General features: G+C 44.6%; 1 protein-coding gene across 1 annotated transcript in view; it reads right to left on the bottom strand.

The window, feature by feature from the left end:
• ADSS1 (adenylosuccinate synthase 1) overlaps positions 1-23141 on the bottom strand; it is a 94341-nt gene that overhangs the window by 26682 nt on the left and 44518 nt on the right. The window contains exons 3-7 of the mRNA XM_068254233.1: positions 19419-19481; positions 14907-14957; positions 12583-12649; positions 7860-7967; positions 2556-2637 (exon numbers count right to left, since the gene is read on the bottom strand). Coding sequence (XP_068110334.1) covers positions 2556-2637; positions 7860-7967; positions 12583-12649; positions 14907-14957; positions 19419-19481 — 371 coding nt within the window. The remainder of the gene's footprint in view (positions 1-2555; positions 2638-7859; positions 7968-12582; positions 12650-14906; positions 14958-19418; positions 19482-23141) is intronic.

The raw sequence follows: 23141 nt of genomic DNA, 5'->3' as shown, positions 1-23141 counted from the left end.
TTGGTACACTTTCATGTGTTTTTATATGAAGAAATATATTTTATGCAAACATTAAAGTTTTGTATTTTATAAACAATATTTGTACTCAATCAGGACACACCCTTCCTACACTATCTCAAATGATGTTGTCCTAAATATGTAACTATGTAAAAACATTAAGATTAGATATAAATGACAGTTATTTTCTGTATTCAGCTAAACGTGCAGCCTATAGCCTGGTACACACTTAATTATGATTGGCCAATCCATGCCCAATTTTACTACCTCTATCTAGTAGGAGGGTTTACCTACACAATCTGCTTAGAATAGATCTTTACACTTTCATATATATGGAGGTGGTAAAATTGGTCAATGATTGGCCAATCATAATTGAAAGTGTGTGCCAGGTTTATCTCCCAATATAGTAGTGGCTGGATAGTGTGCGGTTCAAATCCTGGTTAGGGTCAGCACCTATTCAGTAAGGAGTTCAAGGCAAGACTCCCTAACACTGCAGGGTGGCCTCTTGAGCGCGTTCCCAGTGGCTGCAGCTCTTGAGCGCTTTGAATCCGAACAGGAGAAAAGCGCTATACAAATGGTCAAATTATTATAATATTCTAATATCTGAAACAGTTGATGCTGCACAAGTAGTACATACTAAAAAGCTTCGAACAGCACCCTCTAGTGGTAAACAACTGTACCTAGGAGCTGGATAATAGTACTTTCACCCCCAGCCAATTACTCCCAAAACCATCTTGGTGTTTTGTTCCAAACACGTTTATAAAGTGTGCACTTGAGTTTGTATATTATTTCTGAGGCGCTCTGCTTGCACTGCAAGGTTTGAATTTTGAATGGGATCTCATGGAGTAGATCTGAGTTTATATATGCATTTTACAAGCTTTGCATTTTCTAAACATAGTTTCCCTTTACCCTGCATTTGAAGTGCTTTGCTGCATGTACGGATACTACACTATTCAAGAGCAAATTAGTGTGTATTTAAAAGTCAACTAAACGGCAGATAGGAAGGGAAAAAACAAAAGCAGACAGTGGGGCTTGTGTACAGACCTGCCAGGTAGTTATCCTTCAACAGCCAAATAAAGTAAAACTTTATTAATAATGGCTGTAGGGCCGAATTTTTCCTGCTGCTGGGGAGGTGGGCATTCCTCAGCCTGGCAGGCTTGGCGGGATATGTGGGGGCGAGGTAAGGGTGACAGCAGGGAGCACGGTGATATACTCCCGGCAGGTCTCCTCGGTTTCAATCACGATAGGACATGTGATCGGATCCAGGAGACTGTGTCAGCGTTACAGCGCCACCCGGTTGTGGAAGAGGGGTGATGGGAGAGCCTCTATCATGTGATCGTCCTATTATGTGATCGAAAGTGACGGAGACCCAGAAGACCTGCCGTCGAGAACACAGAGCTGCTGGTGGAGGAAGGGAAGAAGGCACCTGGAGCAGGCAAACATAGCTTCTTACTCTTGCACTAGGCAGCCAAACGAGTTTCCTGTTAGAGATTTACAGCATGCAAGCAGCTTCAAATAAGTTATCTCGTTTGAAGCCCATAAAAAGGTTAAAGTGTATTCGAGGTGACATGTAATAAGCATGTGTATGTACAGTGTCAAGCATATTAATAACCAGGCTGTATTTCCTTTTTCTCGGATTAGGTTGGAGAGGACATCCCTCTCTTACATAGTTATTTGGGTTGAAAAGAGACATATGTCCATCGAGTTCAACCAGAAAATAAAGTACAACACCAGCCTGCTCCCTCACATATCTGTTGATCCAGAAGAAGGCGAAAAACCTTTACAAGGCATGGTCCAATTAGCCCCAAAAGGGAAGACGTTCCTTCCCAACTCCCGATGGCAATCCGATAAAATCCCTGGATCAACACCACTGGGCATTACCTAGTAATTATAGCAATGGATGTCTCTCTGATAAAGAATTACTGCCATAAAAGTTTTCCTGCAGAGAACAGCTTTTGAGTGCAGGGGATAGATTAAAAAAAAAGGGCAATAGTTCATGTATTTTAGCCCTAGGACACAAATTGCCATTGAGCAAAGACAATAAAACATTAAGTCCACTTTGTAAGTGTTTCAACATAAGATTAAACCATGGGATATCTAATAATAAATGGCCATGGTTTAGGAGGATAGAAACAATTGATTATTTTCACCTAGGGTTCAATTTAAATGTAAAATTAAATTCTACTTGCGTGGGTTTCCTCTGACGACTTTTTTCCTCCCACATACCGGTAGCAAATTTAATTTGTACAAATAAGTTAGCTTGCCTTAGACTATGATGGACATATGACTATTTTATTATTTTTGGGGGGGGGCTCATAGCCAAGCTCATTCATAATGAATGGAGTCACTGAAAGTTATCTGTGGGTTTTATAGTTAACCAGATGCTGTTTTATTCTCTATCCTGCAGCAGGAAATGGCAGGATGAGTCACTATACAGGGGAAGTGTGGATCCGCCTCCTTTCCTCAGTTTGCTGTCATTACAAACAGATTCAGCTGTACACATCCCATTTATTATTTACAGCATTGTCCACCACATTCCTCCAGCCTATTTCCTTTACCTTCAGCTTCTTCAGCTGGCCGTCTACATCGATCTCCAGGTTTGGAAACATTGATTGATGCTGCTGGGCCAGGGATTTAAACCTGAAGAAACAACAAGAGGACACATAAATCTGGCTCTAGCAAATTCAGTACGCTATAAAGAAAAACAAACAGACGAATTAGATCAGTCTGACTACAAAATTAGGATTAGGGATGGTTTTCTCTGCCTCACACTAGAGACAAAGTGATAAGAATCTAAAGGCGCACACACACACACACACACACACACACACACACACACACACACACACACACACACACACACACACACACACACACACACACACACACACACACACACACACACACACACACACACACAAAATCTGCCAAACTATCTTTCAAAGTTGGTTGGTTGGAAGATCGTGTGGTCGTGTGTACGGCTGGCAAACAACCAGATGACCAACTGATAACAGGTTGTTTGCCAGATCCAACCGGTGGATCAATCTACCCAACCACCATCAGGTTGGCCACGTGTGTACAAGTCTTATGAACAACTTTGTTGTTTCTGAACGCAGACAGGTTGTGCAGTTTGTCGTTTAGCTTGCACGCGTAGTATTTAAGCAAGTTGGTTGTTTAGTTGGTTGGCATGTGTGTACGTACTTGTCGTATAAGCAACTTGTTGATGCGGTTGGTTATGTCGTGCAGTTGGTGGACATGTGCATTAGCCCTGAAAATATTCCGTTTATCTTTACACCTGAAGTGAGAGTGATATGGACAATGCACATTGCCTGGCTGTCCTGCTGATCTTCTGCCTCTAAGGGCTGTTTTAAAGCGAACAAACAAAAAAAAGTTTCACTTACCTGGGGCTTCCCTGAGCCCCCTGCAGCACCCTGTGCCCACTCCGGTCCTCAACTATCCACCGGTCCCCAGCAGCGGGTTAGTTAACGTTTTCGGCCTGTCCACGCGTCTCCTTGTACGCGTTCCCATCAAGTTTTCCCTGCGCAGGTGCAGTAAGAAAAACCTTGTACTGCGCAGGACGCACTTGACGACGGAGAGCGTACAAGGAGACACGTGGACAGGAGAAAAATAAACTAAACCTGAGACGGGGGACCCGCGATGGAACAGGACCGTTGCAGGGGGCTTGGGGAAGCCCAAGGTAAGTGAAACTTTTTTTTTTGATGACAGTTACGGTTCCCTTTAAGCGCTAGTGATTTGAAAAGCTCTTGATCAGGGGTCCCCAAACGTTTTGGGTTGAGGGCCGGGTCAACATACTTCAGACTGCTGGGGGGCCGGAGTATACATAAAATGATGTAGAAGTCTTTGCAGGCCAGACAGTGAAGCATACCCAGGTGACAACCTGCAGTCTAATTGGACAGCAGTGTCACCTGATGTGAAATTTGATTGGAAACCAGCGAATTACTGCTTTCTGGCTTCCATGTGGATGGGTGATGGCAGCACTGCTATTCTATATGCGGACCAAAAAAATTGAAAGATGTAGCTGACCGCATCTATAAGTAATACATTTTGTGTGCGGGGGGCCGGTAAAAAAGCCTCAGGGGGCCACATTCGGCCCGCGGGCCTTAGTTTGAGGACCACTGCTCTTGATAATGCAATGCTATGGGAGATTTTTACAAAATCACATCGCTCCAGTGAGAACACATACATAGCATTACATTACATTAGCAAGAGCTTTTAAAAGAGCTTGCAGTGTGAACCAGCCCTAATACCTTTAGCCATAGGCCCCAAACAAGCATGCAGATCAGATGTTTCTGGTATTGTTCAAAAGGAAATAAACATGGTGGCCTCCACACCTCTCAGCTTGTGTGTCCTTTAAAAGGAGGACCCCGGGATGTAATAAATCATAATATTACTGTCATTATGATTTATCTTCAAATATGGTTTGAAAACAGCATGGCTGCCATTGAAAACATCGGACATCAATGTGACATCAATCCCACGCTGTTTCCCTCCCCATGCCAACACGACATATTGCTAATCTGCAGGCTAGTGATGCGTCTCTAAGACTCGGCCCTGCAATCTCGCCCGTGGGACATTGATCTTGCGTGTGTACGGCCTTTATACAGCAAGAGAAGCTTACTGCACACCAGCTCACCTGACAGATGCTGAGAGGGGCTGTGAGAAGGTGCAGATCTGCTGGGGGATGAGGGACTGACTTCTGAATGCTGTTGGGCAAGCTCTGTATCTTATCAGAATCAGCACATGGTAGGTCTGGGGTGGAGGAAGGGAGCTTCTTTAACCACCAGCCTTATGATTAGTAAATAGAGAGTGTAGTATTGGAATTCTGCATAGATCAGCTCCTCCTCCCCCACTCTGTGAGGAATTCTGATAACAGGCAGAGCTTGCCCAGAAGCACTCAGAAGCCACACAGGCGGCTGTACAAAGTCCCTCACAGCAGCTACAACGGACTCCAGAATGCCCTGGAGAAATGTAATAGCAGTTGGCTCAGATATGGAGGAGAGGGAAAAGGGGTTTCAAGCCTCCCCCCTCTGCTGTTGCTATGAACAGAAATCCCATAAGAAACGCCTGTCTACAGCAAGGGTGTCAAACGCAAATACAAAGTCGGCCGAAATTGAACACTGGGACCTAGTCGCGGGCCAACCTCAATGTCTACTGGCCACCTTCCTCCCCTATAAAGTTCCCTGGTATATACGGGCTCCTCTCCAACCCCCGATACAGTTCCCTGGTGTCTAGTTGTCCTCCCTCCCTACACAGTTTCCTGGTGCCTAGAGGGCCCCCACCCTTCCCTAGTGTTTAGTGCTTTCCCCTACCTCCCCATGTATGGCTTCCCTGGTGATATAAGGCTTCACCTCCAATATAGCTTCTCTGGTGGTCTAGAGTGGGACAACAGATTTGGCCCACGGGTCGGACTTTGACATGCATGGTCTACAGTTAGGAATGAGGTTTGAAACGAATGACATTTTGTCAAACCATAAAGGGAATCCGAGATGTAAAAAATATACATACCTGGGGCTTCTTCCAGGCTCAACGCTCCCTCGCCGCCGTCCTCCGCCTCATTCGTCCACAAATTGCCCGGAAAATCCTCCAGCGCATTCTGGGCCAGGTTTATACTCCAACGCCCAAGGCCACTATCACCAGCCACCCCCCTTCAGTATATGTAGCCGGATGACTCCTCCCCCTTCCCTCTAGTATAGTTAACCTGATGCGCCCCCCCTCCCCTTCAGTATAGGTAGCCAGATGACCCCTTACCTCTAGTATAGTTAGCTTGGTGACCCCCCCCCCTGCTGTATAGGTAGCCAGATGACTCCTCCCCCTTTATTTCCAGTATAGGTAGCCAGATGACTCCCTTAATTCCTCCTTTTCCCACCCCCTTTTCAGTATAGGTAGCCAGTTCAGCTTCACACCGCAGCAGCCATCCATTTCTCTGCTTGTCTCCAGTGCCGAAGCTTCCTCTTCCCCTCTGTCTCCAATGCTGCCCAAGTCTATAGCTGCCCACCACAATGCAAACATGCACAGAGAGCAAGGTGGTCGCTGCACAGGCCACTGGCAGCAGAGTGCCGTGGTCAAGCAATTTCCTGCACAGCAGCATTTGCAAGCTTGCAAATGCTGCACCAGTTTAGCCTGCTGCTTTGTTACCCTTGCTTCTTTGGTACCCATGTTGGTGTTGTGCCCTAGGCCTAAATCTGACCATGGACGCAGTCCAGCTGCGCCCAGTCCCGTCGCCCGCAGCATTCTTATAGATGCCGAGAGGGCAGACAGGCCAGGAATATGCAGTTGGCCCTGGACTGGAAGACTTTCTGGGGCCAATTGCAAAAGAACCAGGAGGTGGAGGGGAACGGCGAGGGAGAGATGAGCCAGGAGGGGGCTGGAGGAAGTCCCTGGTATGTATATTTTTTTTTCTTTAGTACCCATCTCAAGTTCTCTTTAAAAGAGACACTGAAGCGAAAAAAAAAAAAAGATGGATGATATAATGAATTAGTAGTGTAGTACGGATAATTACTAGAACATTAGTAGCAAAGAAAATATCTATTTTCAGTTATATAGTGTTTTTTATAACTTTGCATCATTCTCTAATATTTGCAGTTTACACACTACTCAGCATTTAAAATGATTTTACAGAGCAGGCCAGTGAACTACGCAAATACAGTGACTGACAGCTTAGATACCTAGCTTCAGAAGACAGAGCTCTCTGCGACTTTGAAAGTCTTGGAGCTCAATGGCTCTTTTGCATATCTAACAACTGGAGTTTCTTAACTCTTCCTGTACTGGAAACAATATTAGACTTATGTCTCTGCTCCTAATATTTTATTTCTTAGCTGTACTACACATTTTTTTTTCCACTTCAGTCTCTGAGAACCACATGTGGCATTAAGTTTAATAAAAAAAAAATAAAAAGTATAATTAAGTAAGAAGAGGGAAGCCTCTGGACCCTTCAGAGGTTTCCTTTGTCCTCCACCTTTGCTGCATGTGACCCGCATAAAGTTTGCACCCACGCCCCCTCTTCATGCAAGAACGCGACCATATTCACACAGGCGCAGTAACTGCACTCGTACTTGAAGAGGAGCATTGCCACGTAACATATACAGTAAGCTCTTGTCTGATTTGTGCTGAGGGATTCCTGCGCTGCGGCGGTGGTGGTGGTCTTGAGGTGGATGCGGGAGGCCTCTGCAGAATCCCAAGTCTTCCCTCTTCTTAGGCAAGTATCTATTTTTTTTATGACAGAGTTTGTCTAAAATAGGGCTGGGTCCACACATAAAAGGTGTCCTGTCAGTTTTTGACAGTGGGTCTCAGTTTTGTATGCGTTTCTATGGTTGCGTTCACACATAAATCTGTACATTTCTGTTCCAGCCTAGTCCTGTCAGTTTTGCATGAGTTTTCTATGGCTTGGGCCCGGTTCACATTAGCTTTCGCCAGCGGATCCGGCCGTACGGTTCCGTTGTCCGTTCCGCTGAACGGCCCAAATAAAATACTGCATTTTATTGACCGTTGTGCCCAGCGGACCGGAAACGGAAGGTTTTGCAGCGCAATAGGAACCAATGGAAAACGGACCTTTACGGCACACTAGCTGTAAAAACGGACGGTTTTCCTCGATCTAGGCATTTCCAGCCTAGTACAATCTAGTCCTGTCAGATTTGTATCATATTTTCTATGGGTCTGTCCACACATAAAAGGTCTATAGTTCCAATCCTGTCAGGTAAAACTGATAGAAAACTCATGCAAAACTGACAGGACTGGACATGTACAAATTTATGTGTGAACCAAGGGCACCAACAATAAAAGTAAACACAGAAAAATGAAAAACATTTTACGTAATAAATTTCCACCACCAAAAGTCTTCTTACCTGGATGAAAACTCGTCAAAGTTTGCTAGGAGGTCGCACACACGCAGACCGGTACGCGCTGCTTTGGAGGAGTAGGTTGGTCCGATTCCCTTCTTTGTTGTGCCAATGCTGAGAACAGGAAGCAGAGAAAGATGAATGCCACTGATAATAAGTATTACTTCAACATTACTAACACAGGATAGATCTCTCTATGGAAGTTTTTTTTTTTTTAACCAAGCACCCCCTGGCACGTGTAACATTGTCTCATGTACCTCAGACCCTTAGTTAATCCCCAATTCAAAGGACAAGGAAAAAAAATTGTTACAAAAATTACAAATATGAATGCAGCAGAGTCCCAAAGGACAGTTCAATGAGTCCTCCTTTAACCACTAGGGCAGTGTTCTCCCCAGGCTCTATTAGCCGGGTGCTCCACCCGGCATTCATCGGCTCACCTCCTTCTATGCTGTAAGCCCAGTTGCCCTGCATTTTCAACTCGCCCCACCCGGCTACTTTTTCATGCCACCCGGCTGGAAAAAAATTCTGGGGAGAACACTGTAGGGCTAAATGTTTGTGGACCTTATGCACTAGGGGTAACTGTACTATATTTTATCCTTTAAGTAGCATTTATTTTCTACGGTTAAAAAATTCTTACAATATGCTCAATTCGCAGTACTGCATTTGCTAATGTATAAAAACGCTGATTTTACCCATCACCTGAAACCTATTACCACACGCAAAAGTAAAATTACTAGTGAGGGAAATTACAGACTTGTGCGGCAAATATCTCAAGAAATGTCAACAAATTGCAATTCGTAAACATTAAAGCATTCGGTAAATCACAATCTTCATGCGGTAACATTGACAGATGTAGCAGACAGCCAAGTGGGAGAGCCAGACCCAGACACAGCCAATATGGAGAGCCAACACAGCCCTGCTTCTCGCCCCATTTGATCCGATACTCTGGCGGGCGGGACTTCAGAATGGTAGAGCAGGAGGAGGAGTCATTTAAAAAGGCTTTTCTGTATCCCTTTAGATGTGCATATCTGTATACACAGAGGAGCTCTTTCTAGTTAGCAGAGATGCACATCTAAAAGGATGCTGGGGATGCACTGGACAGAAAATAGAGCATAAAAAGGCTGATAGCTTCTAGTGATAATTGAACACCTAGATGTTCGGGTAGGTTCGGCTGACGTCATCCAGCCCGCCTGCCCCCTCCCGCCACCAGGGGGCGCCTGTCCTCCCGAAAGCTGGGGGAGGGGGTCCTCAGGCCGGCTCACGGGAGGACCGGCGCCGCCTGGTGGCAGGAGGGGGCAGGCGGGCTGGACGACGTCAGCCGAATCTAACCGAACATCTAGGTGTTCGATCATCACTAATAGCTTGCTGCCTGGTGAGACTACCGGCTTAGTGAATTGCAGCTTTATTTTCTCTCTCTTCGGTATATTCCCAAATATCTACCCCATGTGGGAAAGGTTAGTGAATTTAAAGAAGAAAAAAAAAAAAAAAAAAAAAGGTGTAAGATACAGAATGTGTTATTTGACCTAAATTATTTTACCAGACTGCCCTTAGTGAACTGAGGCCAACGAAACTGAAATGCATTTGAATGCAAGCCAAGGGAGATGATGCAAATCATTTGTTTAAATGGCTTATACCCATTACATGTGGCAACAACATCTTTACAAGCGTCCCATCAATTTCAGTCTAAAGGCCGGAACACACTTGAAACTTTAGTGGGTGAGCATCAAGGGACACCGGTACACATTTGGAAAAGGCAAAAAAGATAATTTGGGCCCCGGTGGCACTATGTTGAATATGTTGAAATTGGCACTAAACAAACCAGAAGGGGGTAATTTGGGTGCCGGCAATGCCCGACAAATATATGGAACAGGCTCCTGTTTATTAGAGTCAGAGCCCACTGAAGCAGTTGTGTCCGTTTTTCAGTTATACATCACTGTTACAGATGCTAAAAAGCGAACAGAAGCGGATACAACTGTGCTAGCGGGTTTAGGACCTTAGCGCAAGAGAGGGAGCAATTATTGGTGAGGGCGGTGGTTACATTAATGGGGATTGTTAAGTTAGGGATCGTTGGGAAAGGGGGAGAACGGTAGCATATCATTTAGGTTATAGGGTGAGTGTGTGTGTGTGTGTGTGTGTGTGTGTGTGTGTGTGTGTGTGTGTGTGTGTGTGTGTGAGAGAGAGAGTGTGTGTGTGTGAGTGTGTGTGTGAGTGTGAGTGTGTGAGTGTGAGTGTGTGAGGGTGAGTGTGAGGGTGTGTGTGTGAGGGTGTGTGTGTGAGAGGGTGTGTGTGTGAAAGGGTGTGTGTGTGAGAGAGGGTGTGTGTGTGAGAGGGTGTGTGTGTGAGAGGGTGTGTGTGTGTGAGAGGGTGTGTGTGTGAGAGGGTGTGTGTGTGTGAGAGGGCGTGTGTGTGAGAGGGTGTGTGTGTGTGAGAGGGCGTGAGTGTGTGTGCGAGTGTGTGAAAAAAAAAAAAAAGGGTAATCATTAATGGTACATTTTTTTCCCCCAAATGTGATTTTTCAATGTGAGGTTTACAATCAAATTGTATAGAAAAATGTGTTTATGAAGGCAATCGATAAGGAACGATTCTTTTGTCAATTGCTAAATAGGCTCAAATCGATCAGAAAGTTGGATTTTATGATCACATTTACCGAAAGATTCTTTCTTCAAATGCGAACAATCGATAATTGCCTTCCGATTTGTTACAATCATTCAAATCGCATCGAAAGATGGTATTTAGTGAAAAATTGTACCGTTAATGGGCACCTTTAGAATAAGGGATGGCTATACTGAAATATTGGTTAAAATTAACAATACTAATCGCAACTACTCAGCAATTCATAGTAGAATATCGGTAATTTACAGATAATTTGTCTTGTCTGACTTTATTGGGCGATCAACTTCAGTGTGGTTGATTGAAAGTCAATCGATTAGTGGTCCACACACTACAAGCGATATCCTATGCAATTCACCTTCACAAAACGATCTAACCGATGTTGTGTCTCCAGGCTCTGAAGGCAAAAATTGATTCATCAAACGTAAACAGTGGAAGATTCGCATGCAATCGACAGATATCTTCCATTCTGCTCGATCGACTAAGGTGGTCGATTCAACAGGTTATCAGCCACTTTTTATTGATTAGGCATATTGTCATACACGCGATTCAATAAAAATTATCAAATCGAATGGTCGATCGTACAGTCGAATCACTACATGTATGGCCATCTTTAGCTGTAGCATAGTTACACGTCTGTTGCTATGGGGATAGGAGGAGGGATGACTGTGTGGTGCATGATAGATCAGCTACCAGTAGGAGGGCAATGCAATCAGGGGCGCCGACCATTTAAAGATCTGGGTTTCTAGATATGTAACTGCTTGCCGACCACTCCACGCTAATAGGCGTGGGCGCGGCGGCAGCCCCAGGACCGCTCAACAATTGGTGTGAATCCTGGGGCGGGGTTTTGCAGAAGATCGCGTACGCACATCTCTGCTTGAATGACAGAGCTCCGCTCTGTTATCAGTCTCCCAGCGGCGATTGCTGCTAGAAGACTGTTAGATGACGGAACCGCCGTCTATTTACATTGTACAGCACTGCGATCTACAGCAGCGCTGTACTGGGGACAGCCGTGTGACACAGCTGTCCCCTGGGTGGCACAAGAGCGATCGACTGTCATAAGCTGTGGCCTATGACAGCCGATCGCGGTGATTTACTGGCGGGGGGAGTGAGTATTATAGAAAAATAAATACTGAAGATTTAAAGCGGTATTGTCACCATAAAAATCTAATTTCAACAGCAACTGGTCTGAGTGTATTAAGTGATAAAGATGCTAATCATGCATTCTAAACTTTTTTCTGCTGTTATGGTTTGGAGTTATTACATACTATAGGAGCACTGGCCCTAGTGCCAAACAGTGTCAAAAAGTTGAATGCTGGGAGTGCTTTTGAATGCTCGGCGTTCTTTTTATCTATAATATATTCCTCCTCTTCCATTTATTTCCCTGCCTAGCTGATCAATTGTGTTTACAAGCAAGGCTGAGGTGACTCAGTGATTGGATGTGTAAATAAAAAAAAAAAAAAAAGACTCTGGGAGGAGGGCAGCTAATGAATACACAATGAACAAGAGAAGGGAGGGGGGAAAACAAGAGTCAGGGAGGATATGATGTCAGCATTAGCTTGGCAAGATGGCCACTGCCTAGAAAAGGATTTTCTGCTTTTCCTTTGTAAAATTCACAGGAATCATTACGTGGATAGCACAATACATCTGTTATGTAAGTAGAGGTATTATTTATCTACTTATATATGTGGTTATTTCTAGGTTAGCATGGGTGTCACTTGTTCTTTAAAAACAAACAAAACTGGCAGCAGGGATCAGAGCCCCCAGAAAGCTCTGTTGGTGGGAAGAAAAGGGGGGGGGAGGGGAGAGAACATTTGTGTGATGAGCTGTACAGCCCTGCAGTGAGGCCTAGAAGCTGCAGTGGCCTAAGGGGGGTGTAAGTGGTTAAACATGCTTGGGGGACCCCTGTTAATGCTCAATTCTTGAACGAGGCGCCACAAAGGGCCCCCTTGGGCCTATCTCTATTTAGCCCATCTATGTCCCTTTATAGGAATAGTATATTGCGCTTTCAAAGAACCCACTAAGAACCACAGTAAATAATACAGTAATAGGAAGTTTCCCATCTTCTCAAACTAAAGGAAAGTTACTAACAGCATAAAAGGTCTTGTATTATAATTACTTTTTCCCATCTTGGGCTTGTCGTTGGCTTTCTTGAAGACCGTCTACAGCCTGGTGGAAATCGCACACTACATGGAGAAGAGAGATTGATAAGGCACACAGATAAGTTACAACAGCACAGACACATTTCCTGTCTACAAACTGATGGGATATGTTGTCGATTGTTAACCTCTTCGGGACTGGACGGTTCTGGCACCTTAAAGGGGTTCTGTGCGGCTTTGCTAAGGACAAAAACCGCTACTTACCTGGGGCTTCTATCAGCCCCCTGTAGCAGAAATTTCCCAAGCTGTCCTCCTCCGATCCGCCGGTCCCGCGCAGCACGCCGTCCAACCCCACTCCCACCCACGTCATCAGAAGCTTACCGCGCAGGCGCAGTACAAGAAAACTTCGTACTGCGCATGAGCAGTAAGCTTCAGATGACACGAACGGCAGTGCAAATTATTAGTCTATCACAGACGAATAATGCCGGTGCCAGCGGAAGGGAACGGAAGATCGGAGGAGGACGGTGTGGGACATTACGGCTACAGAGGGCTGATAGAAGCCCCAGGTAAGTGGTGTTTTTTATCCTTAGCAAACCCCACAGAACTCCTTTAAAGGGACTCCGAGCACCTCTCATGGGCATGAATTTAAGACTCCGACCAGTACTGCAAAGTACTTGAAGATGCATACCATTCTGTAGCTTGTGCTCTCCTCTTTCATTTGATCCTGTTTTATACCAAATAGTTTTCGTTTGATTTCAATTTTAAAATTGCAGCTGCCATCTTGGCTATGTTATAACGTCCGGGTTACCCCTGTCTTCTGTTAGAAAAAGCGCATCACTGAATGAAGCAGGAAGAGGAAGTGACACGCATGGCCATTGCAAGAGGCTCCTCCAGAGGGGTCAAAGCACGTTTTTGTTGGAAGTGGTCTGTCTTAAAGGCATGCCCATGAGAGGTGCTCGGAGTCCCTTTAAAAAGATACATGAGGTGACATGAGATAGGCATGTGTATGTACAGTGCCAAGCACACAACTATGATACAAATCTTTTTTTCTTCATCTGCCTGAAAGTTAAAAAAAAAAAAAAAAAATAAATAAATAAATCAGGTATGCAAGTGACAGGCTGTCCAGGCCAGAAACCCACTAGCAACCTTCTCTAAGCGCTAGTGATTTGAAAAAGCTCTTACTAATGCAATGCTACATGGGATTTTCATAAAATCACATCGCTCTAGTGGGATTACACCCATAGCATTAAATTAGCAAGAGCTTTTCAAATCACAAAGCGTTCCGAAAATCGCTCCTAGTGGGTTTCTGGCCTCACTGATAAGGAATTCCAGCCTTAAAACACTTGGCAGAAATTGGCTTCTGAGACCAGGAAAGAGATAAAAAAAAGTCAATTGTTTATGGATTTTAGCCCTGGCATACATATATACATGGGTCATTGAGAGGAGACAATGAAATAAAAAAAAAATAAAAAACCTAAAAACCTTAAAGTGTCCATACACTAAGATTTTTTCATTCAATTCCGTACAGATTAGAGTCATCTTCTAGAAAGCGATTCCCCAAAATGTTAGATCAATTGCTTTTTGATTGATTCTGACTAAAACTCGATCAAAAGTATTAATCAGACAGGATGGAAAATTAAAAACAATTCGGCGGGGCAAGAGCATTGGCAGATCTATGGCGTATAGCTCTGCACTATATCGAACAATGCAGCTCTGCAGTTCGATCGATTTTCAATAGATTTCCTGCTGGAATATATTGGAAATTGATGTAGAGTGTATGGTAGGAATCAACTCTTTTCAGAAGAAAATAGATCATTTTGGAACATTGGGTGAAAATCTTTGAGGGTATGGCCAGTGTAAAAAAGTAGATAAAAAACAAAAAAAAAAAACTGTGTGACATCTAAAAAAAAATAAATAAAAAAAAATACATTTTTAAGGAGAAGGATGATAAATGCAATTGTGTATCTGATCAGTTTATTTCCACCTCATGTTTCCTTTAAGGACCAGAGACGTCCTTTTTCCGTTTTAGCCTTTGGTTATTGCGATTGGTTCACAGTAATCACGGGGTCAGGAGGCAATTCATTTGGCTCCTGACTGGGATACGGAGCGCTGCTGTCACTGTGACAGCAGAGAGGGCGGGCTGCAGTGTGGCCAAAGCATCAGGAAAGGCACTAATGCGTGGCGGGGAATAGTTGAAATCTACGCCCTGGCAGAGATGAACGGATACAAACCGGTCGCAGATTTCAACTAGCGTGGTCTAGAAATAGTTAATAAATAAACCTTTTAGCAGCAATTGTAAAATACTAAAAAAGGTCTGTTGCTAATAGGTGTATGACATACTTACCAAGATGTGCTCTGTCAGATATGACCAGCCTCTGTTCCCAGTCTTTCAACCCTGCGGAAAGTAAAAAGAATAAAATGATCAAACTTAAAATGAAGACGAGAAACAGAGAGCCCCGATATAATGTAGAGTAAAGGAGAGGAGAGGAAGACAATCGGCACTGCTTCTATTGCCATTTAATCCAGAGTGCGGTGGAACACATGTAAAAAATTCAAGACAGTGCATCTTCAAATTGTGGCATCAAAAATATTCATTCAACGTAAACATGCATGAACATACCATTGTCTGAGGTGGTGTGGTGGCGGTGGGTGCTGGGCACAGATAGCCTTACGGCCGTTTCACGCAAAACCTCCGTAGAAGAACAGATTTTGCGTGAAACGGGCGTTGAAATGAATATTGTTGATGCCACAATTTGAAGATGCACTGTCTTGGATTTTTTACATGTGTTCCCCCGCACTCTGGATTAAATAGCAATAGAAGCAGTGCCGATTGTCTCCCTCTCCTCTCCTGTATTGAAACGCCTAATCAATCAGAGCACGCTAGAATTATAACCTGACCCCACTCAGGTATAAGAAGTCGCTCTCTGTAGATAGGAAGAATTAGGGATACACCGCTCCACCAAGGGTGGACTAGACTGGTAGCAATTTGTATAGAGGCGCGAACAAGGATAAAATCGATTAAAACCGTTTAAAAAGAGGGAAGTTGGTGAACTTGCCTCCCTCGTAGAAATAAGACATTAGTACGTTTACTGTAATTCACATTTATTACAGTATCCAAAATGCAACGCGTTTCGCAGGTCGCAAACCTGCTTCATCTGGCAATTAATAGGAGAATGTAAAAAGAGTCTGTATTCTGGTCAAGCGCCTCTGTCAGAGGTTCACTATAAGAAACTAGAAGCAATTACTACTGGTGAGCTGTATAAAATCAGGGGTGATGCCCGAGCAACCAATGGTTTGGTATTGGATATAGCTGGTATTGGCAGTATGCAGGCAACTAAAAATAATGCTTTTAAAAGTCCTGCAGGATCTCTTCCTTAAAGAACAACTGAAGCGAAAGGGATACGGACGCTGCCATATTTATTTCTTTTTAAGCAATACTAGTAGCCTGTCAGCCCTGCTGATCCTTTGCCTCTAATGCTGGATCCACACGGTGCGTTCGCGCACTCGATTTCCCGCTCGATTCCCGACGATTCATTTCCAACATGTCCGATTTGGATTTCGATGGATCGTTAGGTCGATTCGCATGCAAAGTATGCCAAATTGGCCTAACGATCCATCGAAATCCAAATCGGACATGTTGGAAATAAACAAATCGACAGGAATCGAGCAGGAAATCGAGTGCGCGAACGCACCGTGTGGATCCAGCATAACAAGCATGCAGCAGATTCGGTGTTTGACATTACTGTCAGATCTGACGAGATTAGCTGTATTCTTGTTTCTGGTGTGATTCAGACACTACTGCAGCCAAATAGAAAAGCAAGGTTGCCAGGCAACTTGTATTGTTTAAAAAGGAAAAAAAAAAAATCTATGGCAGCCTCACTATACCGACTTCAGTTGTCCTTTAAAGGAAAACTGAAGTGACTTGACTATGGTCACAAGACTATTATATGGATTAGATTGTAAGCTCCTCTGAAGGAAGGACAGTTAGGGATATGCCCATATATAGTACTCTGTAAAGTGCTGCGAAAAAGGTCAATAGTAAATAATAAGTGCTAGGAAAATGGAGGTAACCATCTTCAATGTCTTATAAACCATGCCAGTTGCCTGGCAGTCATGCTGAGCTTCTGGCTTATGTTTTTGAGTCACACACCTGCAACAAGCATGCAGCCAATGAAGTCATACTAGAGCAACTGATCTACATGCTCCTTGTGGGCAATGACATAATGAATAATATGGCTTATTGTTTCAAATATTAATTTATGGATATTATTTAGTCATTGTTTGCCCATTGTAAAATCTTTCCTCTCCCTGAATTACATTCTGAAATTTCAAGAAGTTTTAAACTAGAATGATACCATTTATTGGCTAACTAAAAATGAATAAAAATAAGCAAGCTTTCGGCCTTGCAGCCTTCGTCGGGCTTATATCCTGTTAGTTTGCAGGCTGGTGGTACAGACAGCTTATATACATGCAACAGCAAAAGGGAAAACAGATATTTTTTCAAGCATAAATACATGTCATTAAGATGCCTTAATTCACACAGACCATCGACCTGGGGTTAGAGGTTGTAAGCCAAGATAAGGATCCTTGTTTAACACCTGCTCACAGACCTGGGAGTTGGACTGACACAGGGGTATCATAAATTCTTAGTTCACAAGTTCAGCTATAATGGCTGAGAAAGTTCAAATATCATCAATCTCATACTAATATAGAAAGTTGTTGTCCTTATTCAAACCGTTCTGCACAGCTTTGAACCAATTTATAAATTTTGTTTCTGCTATTAATCGATCATTCTGAAATGTATCACTGGTAGAGTGACCTCTTTAGTTCTTCAAGGTGATCATTTCGGAATGTTCATTACTAAGAATTCTAAGCAGAGGGATATATTGCTTGCTTGGCAGTTGGATAAAGCCGTTATTTCCCACAATGCAACAAGGTTTACAGACAGCAAACTGTCAGGACTATGGTCATGACATCACGCTGTGTGGGAAGGGTTTCACCACAATATCAGCCATACAGACCACACTGATGGTCTATTCGAGAAAAGGTAAAGATTTATCGTGGGAAAGGGGGTATCCGTTGACTGGAAGTTCAATCATTCGGTAAAGGCACACTTAAAGAGAACCCGAGGTGTGTTTAAAGAATGTTATCTGCATACAGAGGCTGGATCTGCCTATACAGCCCAGCCTCTGTTGCTATCCCAAACCCCCCTAAGGTCCCCCTGCACTCTGCAATCCCTCATAAATCACAGCCATGCTGTGAGGCTGTGTGTTTACATCTGTAGTGTCAGTCTCAGCTGCTCCCCCGCCTCCTGCATAGCTCCGGTCCCTGCCCCCGTCCCTTCCCTCCAATCAGCAGGGAGGGAAGGGATGCAGGCGGGGACTGGAGTTCTGCAGGAGGCGGGGAGAGCAGCAGACACACTATAGAGATAAACACAGCCAGCTCTGACAAGCTGTTTGTCAGCAGCGTGGCTGTGATTTATGAGGGATTGCAGAGTGCAGGGAGACCTTAGGGGGGTTTGGGATAGCAACAGAGGCTGGGCTGTATAGGCAGATCCAGCCTCTGTATGCAGATAACATTCTTCAAACCCACCTCAGGTTCTCTTTAAGGGTAGAAAAAAAAAATGAGTTTTGCTCACCTGGTTCTTCTACCAGCCCCCTGCAGCTGTCCGGTGCCCATGCAGTCTCGCTCGGATCCTCCTGACCCCGCCGGCAGCTACTTCTGTTTTTGGCGACAGGCCTGGCAACGCGAGTGATTCTTCGTGTTTCTGGCCGCAATAGCGCCCTCTATACTGCTATTGCGGCCAGGAACGAGAAGAATCACTCGCGTTCCCAGGCCTGTCGCCAAAAACGGAAGTAGCCGCCGGTGGGGCCAGGAGGATCTGAGCGAGACTGCGTGGGCACGGGACAGCTGCAGGGGGCTGGAGGAAGCCACAGGTGAGTAAAGCTTTTTTTTCTACCCTTAAGTGACACGTTAAGGCCCGTACACAAACACTAGACTAAGCTCGGCTGACGCGGCCAATAACGACCGCCTTGCCCGATAATCCGGCGTGTGTGCAGCAGCCCACGATCGCCAGGCGGATCAACTCTGCCGAATAACGACCGGTGCCTTAGTTCTTGCTGCCGCCCCTGACTACATATCTTTACAGCCTTTGACCAACGATAGGACGTGATCCCTCAGGTGACAATCCCCATTGAGCGATATCTAGCGTGTGTACAGGCCTTTAGGCTGCTTACACACTAAGACTTTACAGGCGCACGTTAGTGTAGCCTGTAACGCTCCCCCAACGCACAGCAATGTAACACAAGTGGGCTGTTCACACAGCCCACGTTGCGTTACATGTAACGCTGCACGTTCTCCCGAAAGTGCAGCATGCTACGGCGTTACAGCGGCTTAAGCCGCGCTAGACTGTTTGCACATGCTCAGTCCTGTTGGGGAGGAGCGGAGAGCGGCCAGGCACATGGCTAATTAATATTCACTGCACGTTGTGACGTGCAGTGTTTACTTCCTGGTGCGGCCGCTCTGTGCCGTGATTGGCCGGCGGGACCACGTGATGCCGCATGCGTCCAAGAGTACGCATCACGGACGCCAGAGTGAGCTGCACAACGCGGCTCACTCTGACGTCCACATCGAAGAGCACCAGGCCTTGCGTTAGGTGCATGTTATGCGACCTTAACGTAGCACCTAACGCAACGTCTTGGTGTGCAAGTAGCCTTAAAGTAATAGAAGCAAAGCATCAGTACAGAAGTCAGGCAACTGCCACTGTTAGAGAATGCAGATGGCAGCCTCCACATACTTAGATCCGTGATCGGACGAGACGAGTATCCAACCCTAGAAGACCATTCTTTAAACTCACCTTTCTTTTCATTTTTTTCTGCCTCTTCAAAGAGCCCCGGCAGATGTATAACTACTCCGTTACCTGCGGACAAAAAACAAACATGCTTAAAGAGGACCTGAATTCAGAACTTCATCTCAGCTCTAAAAGAGAAGCAACAGCATAATAACCTGTTAAAAAAAATGTTCTTTGTTAAAGCTGATACAATTTCTACAATAAATCTGCAGTTTGTCTACTTCCTGCTTTCATGAAAGCAGACATATTGTTAACATCCTGTGTTTACTAATGAGCTATCTGCCATGGCAGTCAGCTGACACAGCTAAGGGATCAAACTACAACATGTTCTTAGTCACAGATGAGGGGGAAATGCGATATGCTAAACTCTAAATACATACAGGGTGAATTTCTCTACGTTTTCCTTCTGTGCAGTGCAAGAGGTCAGGTCCACTTTATTAAAATAAAAAAAGCTGTAGCAGACACAGCAGCAGCCCTCAGCTCTGCCATCTTGTTATCACTGGCATCTCAGAGAGCCCGGATAGGAGAAATAAACCAGATTCACGGGCCATTAGCATCTCCTCCCTTGCTAGAATATACTTCCTTAACACACAACCTAATACAGCTCAGAGATGCATTAACTTTGAGGAAAAAAAGGAGCTCTCATCAATTCCCTTAAGGGTCATAGCTCACCAAGCATATACAACTGCAGCAGTCCTGCGGTGGAGAAAAACGAACAATATTAATACGCCGCTGGGAAAATGCGCTGGATTCATTTGTCACTGGTAAACAAGGAAATACGATCGGTCGGGGAATTTAAAAGGTGCGTTTTTATATAGATTTCCTCCAGCAGCGGATCAAGCTTGCGCTTTTTTGTTGTAAAATCCCATTAAGTAAACGCCCCAAATGGTCAGGTAAAAGGCCGATAAAAGGAGATAAAATACGGCCCTGGCGGGGCATTGTAGAGTGCGGAGCTGGGTGCATAAACCTTGCAGTTAGAACTATTTATTATTTTGCCATTTTTATGGCCGTTCTCTATTATTCTGCTTCTCCTTGCTTTTATTGCCTGGCAGTATTTTATACATGAATGAACTGGGAGCTAGGAGCTTTATTCCAGAATGTTTGACTGAGCGGAAATGTCCGTCACTGGCTGGAACTGTGGCATGCCAGCGCTGAGCCCCGCAGGGCACCGACTGGCTGCACAGAGTCTACTGCAGAAACTTAAAGAGAATCTGTACTGTCCGATTTGTACAATAAAAAAAACATACCAATCAAGTCACTGTGATCTCATGGATCCCTATTTGTTGTTTCCGCTGCTCCCCGCCGCGATCCTGGTTTTTAATTGCCGGTTTTAGGCAGTGTTTACAAACAAAAAAAACATGGCTGACAACCAGGAAGTGAATATATATGTGTGGGGTGTGGGTGGTGTGTGTGTGGTGTGTACTACAAGTTTTTATTACATAGTGAATTATCTGCACTCCAGCTTGGGATTAGTCACAGTTTGCATGTGACAGGCAGCAGCTCCCTCCCTCCCCCCCCCCCCCCCCCCCAGCATTACAAACTGCAATAAGCAAAGCACACAGAGCCTGCAGGGGGTGTGCATAACTTCTCCCTATCACAGCAGAGGCAGCACATTTCTCTTTGGGTCGACAAAACTTGACAAGGAAAGAAGATTAGCTATATTACAGAGACAGTGCAACTAAAAAGGGCTGCAGTAATCCAGACCACATTAGAACAGGTATAGGAACTTATAGGATAGAAGAAATAAGGCTGAAAACTTTGTAAAAGTCTCTTTAAAAAAGGCCATCAAGAGTATGAGAAACAACCTGATGGTCCAGAGACTTCCTGTAACTTCATAGGCTGTACCAGTACATCACTGGGTCCCTCTAAATCCACATGGAGCAGGCACCAGCGATGAAAAAAGTCATCTCTTTATTGATCACATGGATTAAAATCAGCAGTGATATTACGACAGACCGCTGTTTCGAGCCATAGGGCTCTTTATCAAGTTGTCAAAAAACTGCAATACAAACAATCACCTTCCACCATTCCTTATATACACAAGTAGCACCAATTAGTGGTCAGTGTTTGAATCAACGAATCACAGTGCATAAACAGCATGGAGGACCTGATGGGGAACTGTGTGATACACCAAAATGCACACCCCCTCAGATCAGACCACTCCCACAGAATATGAACATGGTAAAAAAAGTACTTAAAATTCTCACCTATTGTAAACAAAATATTCTCCAGCTTCCCTGACTTCATAACTGAACATGGGGAGAGCCTCCAGCCCGCCGCGCGGTTTGCAAGATAAAAAACACCGTTTTCGCCAGCTCCAGCCAATCAGATTGTGACTAGTGTCAACCAATGAAAGGCCCCTATGTCTCCAAGCGACGACCAATCCGCTTTAACATACGCATCAGCCAATGGGCTATGCGTACGTCACAACGCGTCACACGCGGCGGTCAATCCGCATAGACCTGCGGCCAGACCAATAGGCAACGCGTATAAAACGACGCTTAGGCGGCGACGACCAATCCGCATGCACATGCGGACCAGCCAATAAACAATGCGTACATCAAGACAAATCGAAGGAGGCGGCCAAACAGTCATCAGCAGCGCATATACTATAAACAATGCGTACTACGTGACGCAACACAAAACTGGCCAATAAACATAAATGACCATTTATGCGTTCCTGAGGACTGCATAGTAAGCATAAAGAGAGAACCGCCTCCTCAAAATAAAGCAGCCAATAGATTTCACATTAGCTGCTCAGACAAGCATATATGGTGACCAGATACTCTCCCCACCTCCAGCAGAGTAGAAGCCAGGAATCTAAATCTGGAAAACTAGGAAACACCGATGTTCTCTTGACTCAGACACCACACACCGTCTACTACATCAATTAATAAAAATTAATAAAAATTCCCCTGTAATCAATGTAGAGACAAACAAGCCACATGGATCCTAACAATTTCAAATGCAAAAGGACAGATCATAGTCTAAGTTTAAGCCTCCATTACCCAGAACACCCAATTTTTTAATCCAGAACGCTTCACGTCTGGATAGCTCTTTATCACGATCCCTCCCCCCTCCCCACCCCATTGGGACCCCATCGATTATTTGGACTCTCAATTGTGAGACATTGTGGCCCGCCTCTACAAAATGTCTGGCCACAGCTTGAGTGTTATCCCTATTTCTGATGGCAGATTTATGGGAAGAAAGTCTCACTTTAAGAGCCTTTGTGGTTTTGCCCACATAGGCCTGACCACACGGGCACTTAAGTAAATAGACCACAAATGTAGAATTACAATCATAATGCTCCCTAATGGTAAATGCTGTACCCTTGGAGGGGTGTCTAAAGACATCTCCCTTAATAATAGAGTTGCAAAGATGACAACTAAGACAGGGGTATGTACCTTTCCTCCCCTCTCTAGGTTTGTGTGATCTAGGTTTTGTGTGCACCAACTTGTCCCTAATCGTGGGGGCCCTCTTGAAGGATGATAGAGGGGAGTAGCGGAATTCTGGGACTCTGGGGAAGGCTTCTCTTAGTAAATGCCAGTGTTTCCTAATCACATTAGTGATCTTGGTACTACAAGTATTGAAAGTGGAGACAAAGGGCATCCTGGATGAATTGTCCCTGGGTCTTCGATTCCTGTGTGGGGTACTGAATACATGTTCGGGATATCCTCTATTTCGGAATTTTTTTCTCATTTTTTCTAGCTGTGTTTCTCTGTTGGCTCC

The sequence above is a fragment of the Hyperolius riggenbachi genome, chromosome 9 (assembly GCF_040937935.1).
Source record: "Hyperolius riggenbachi isolate aHypRig1 chromosome 9, aHypRig1.pri, whole genome shotgun sequence".
NCBI lineage: Eukaryota > Metazoa > Chordata > Amphibia > Anura > Hyperoliidae > Hyperolius > Hyperolius riggenbachi.
This window is presented reverse-complemented; position numbering and strand designations above follow the sequence as displayed.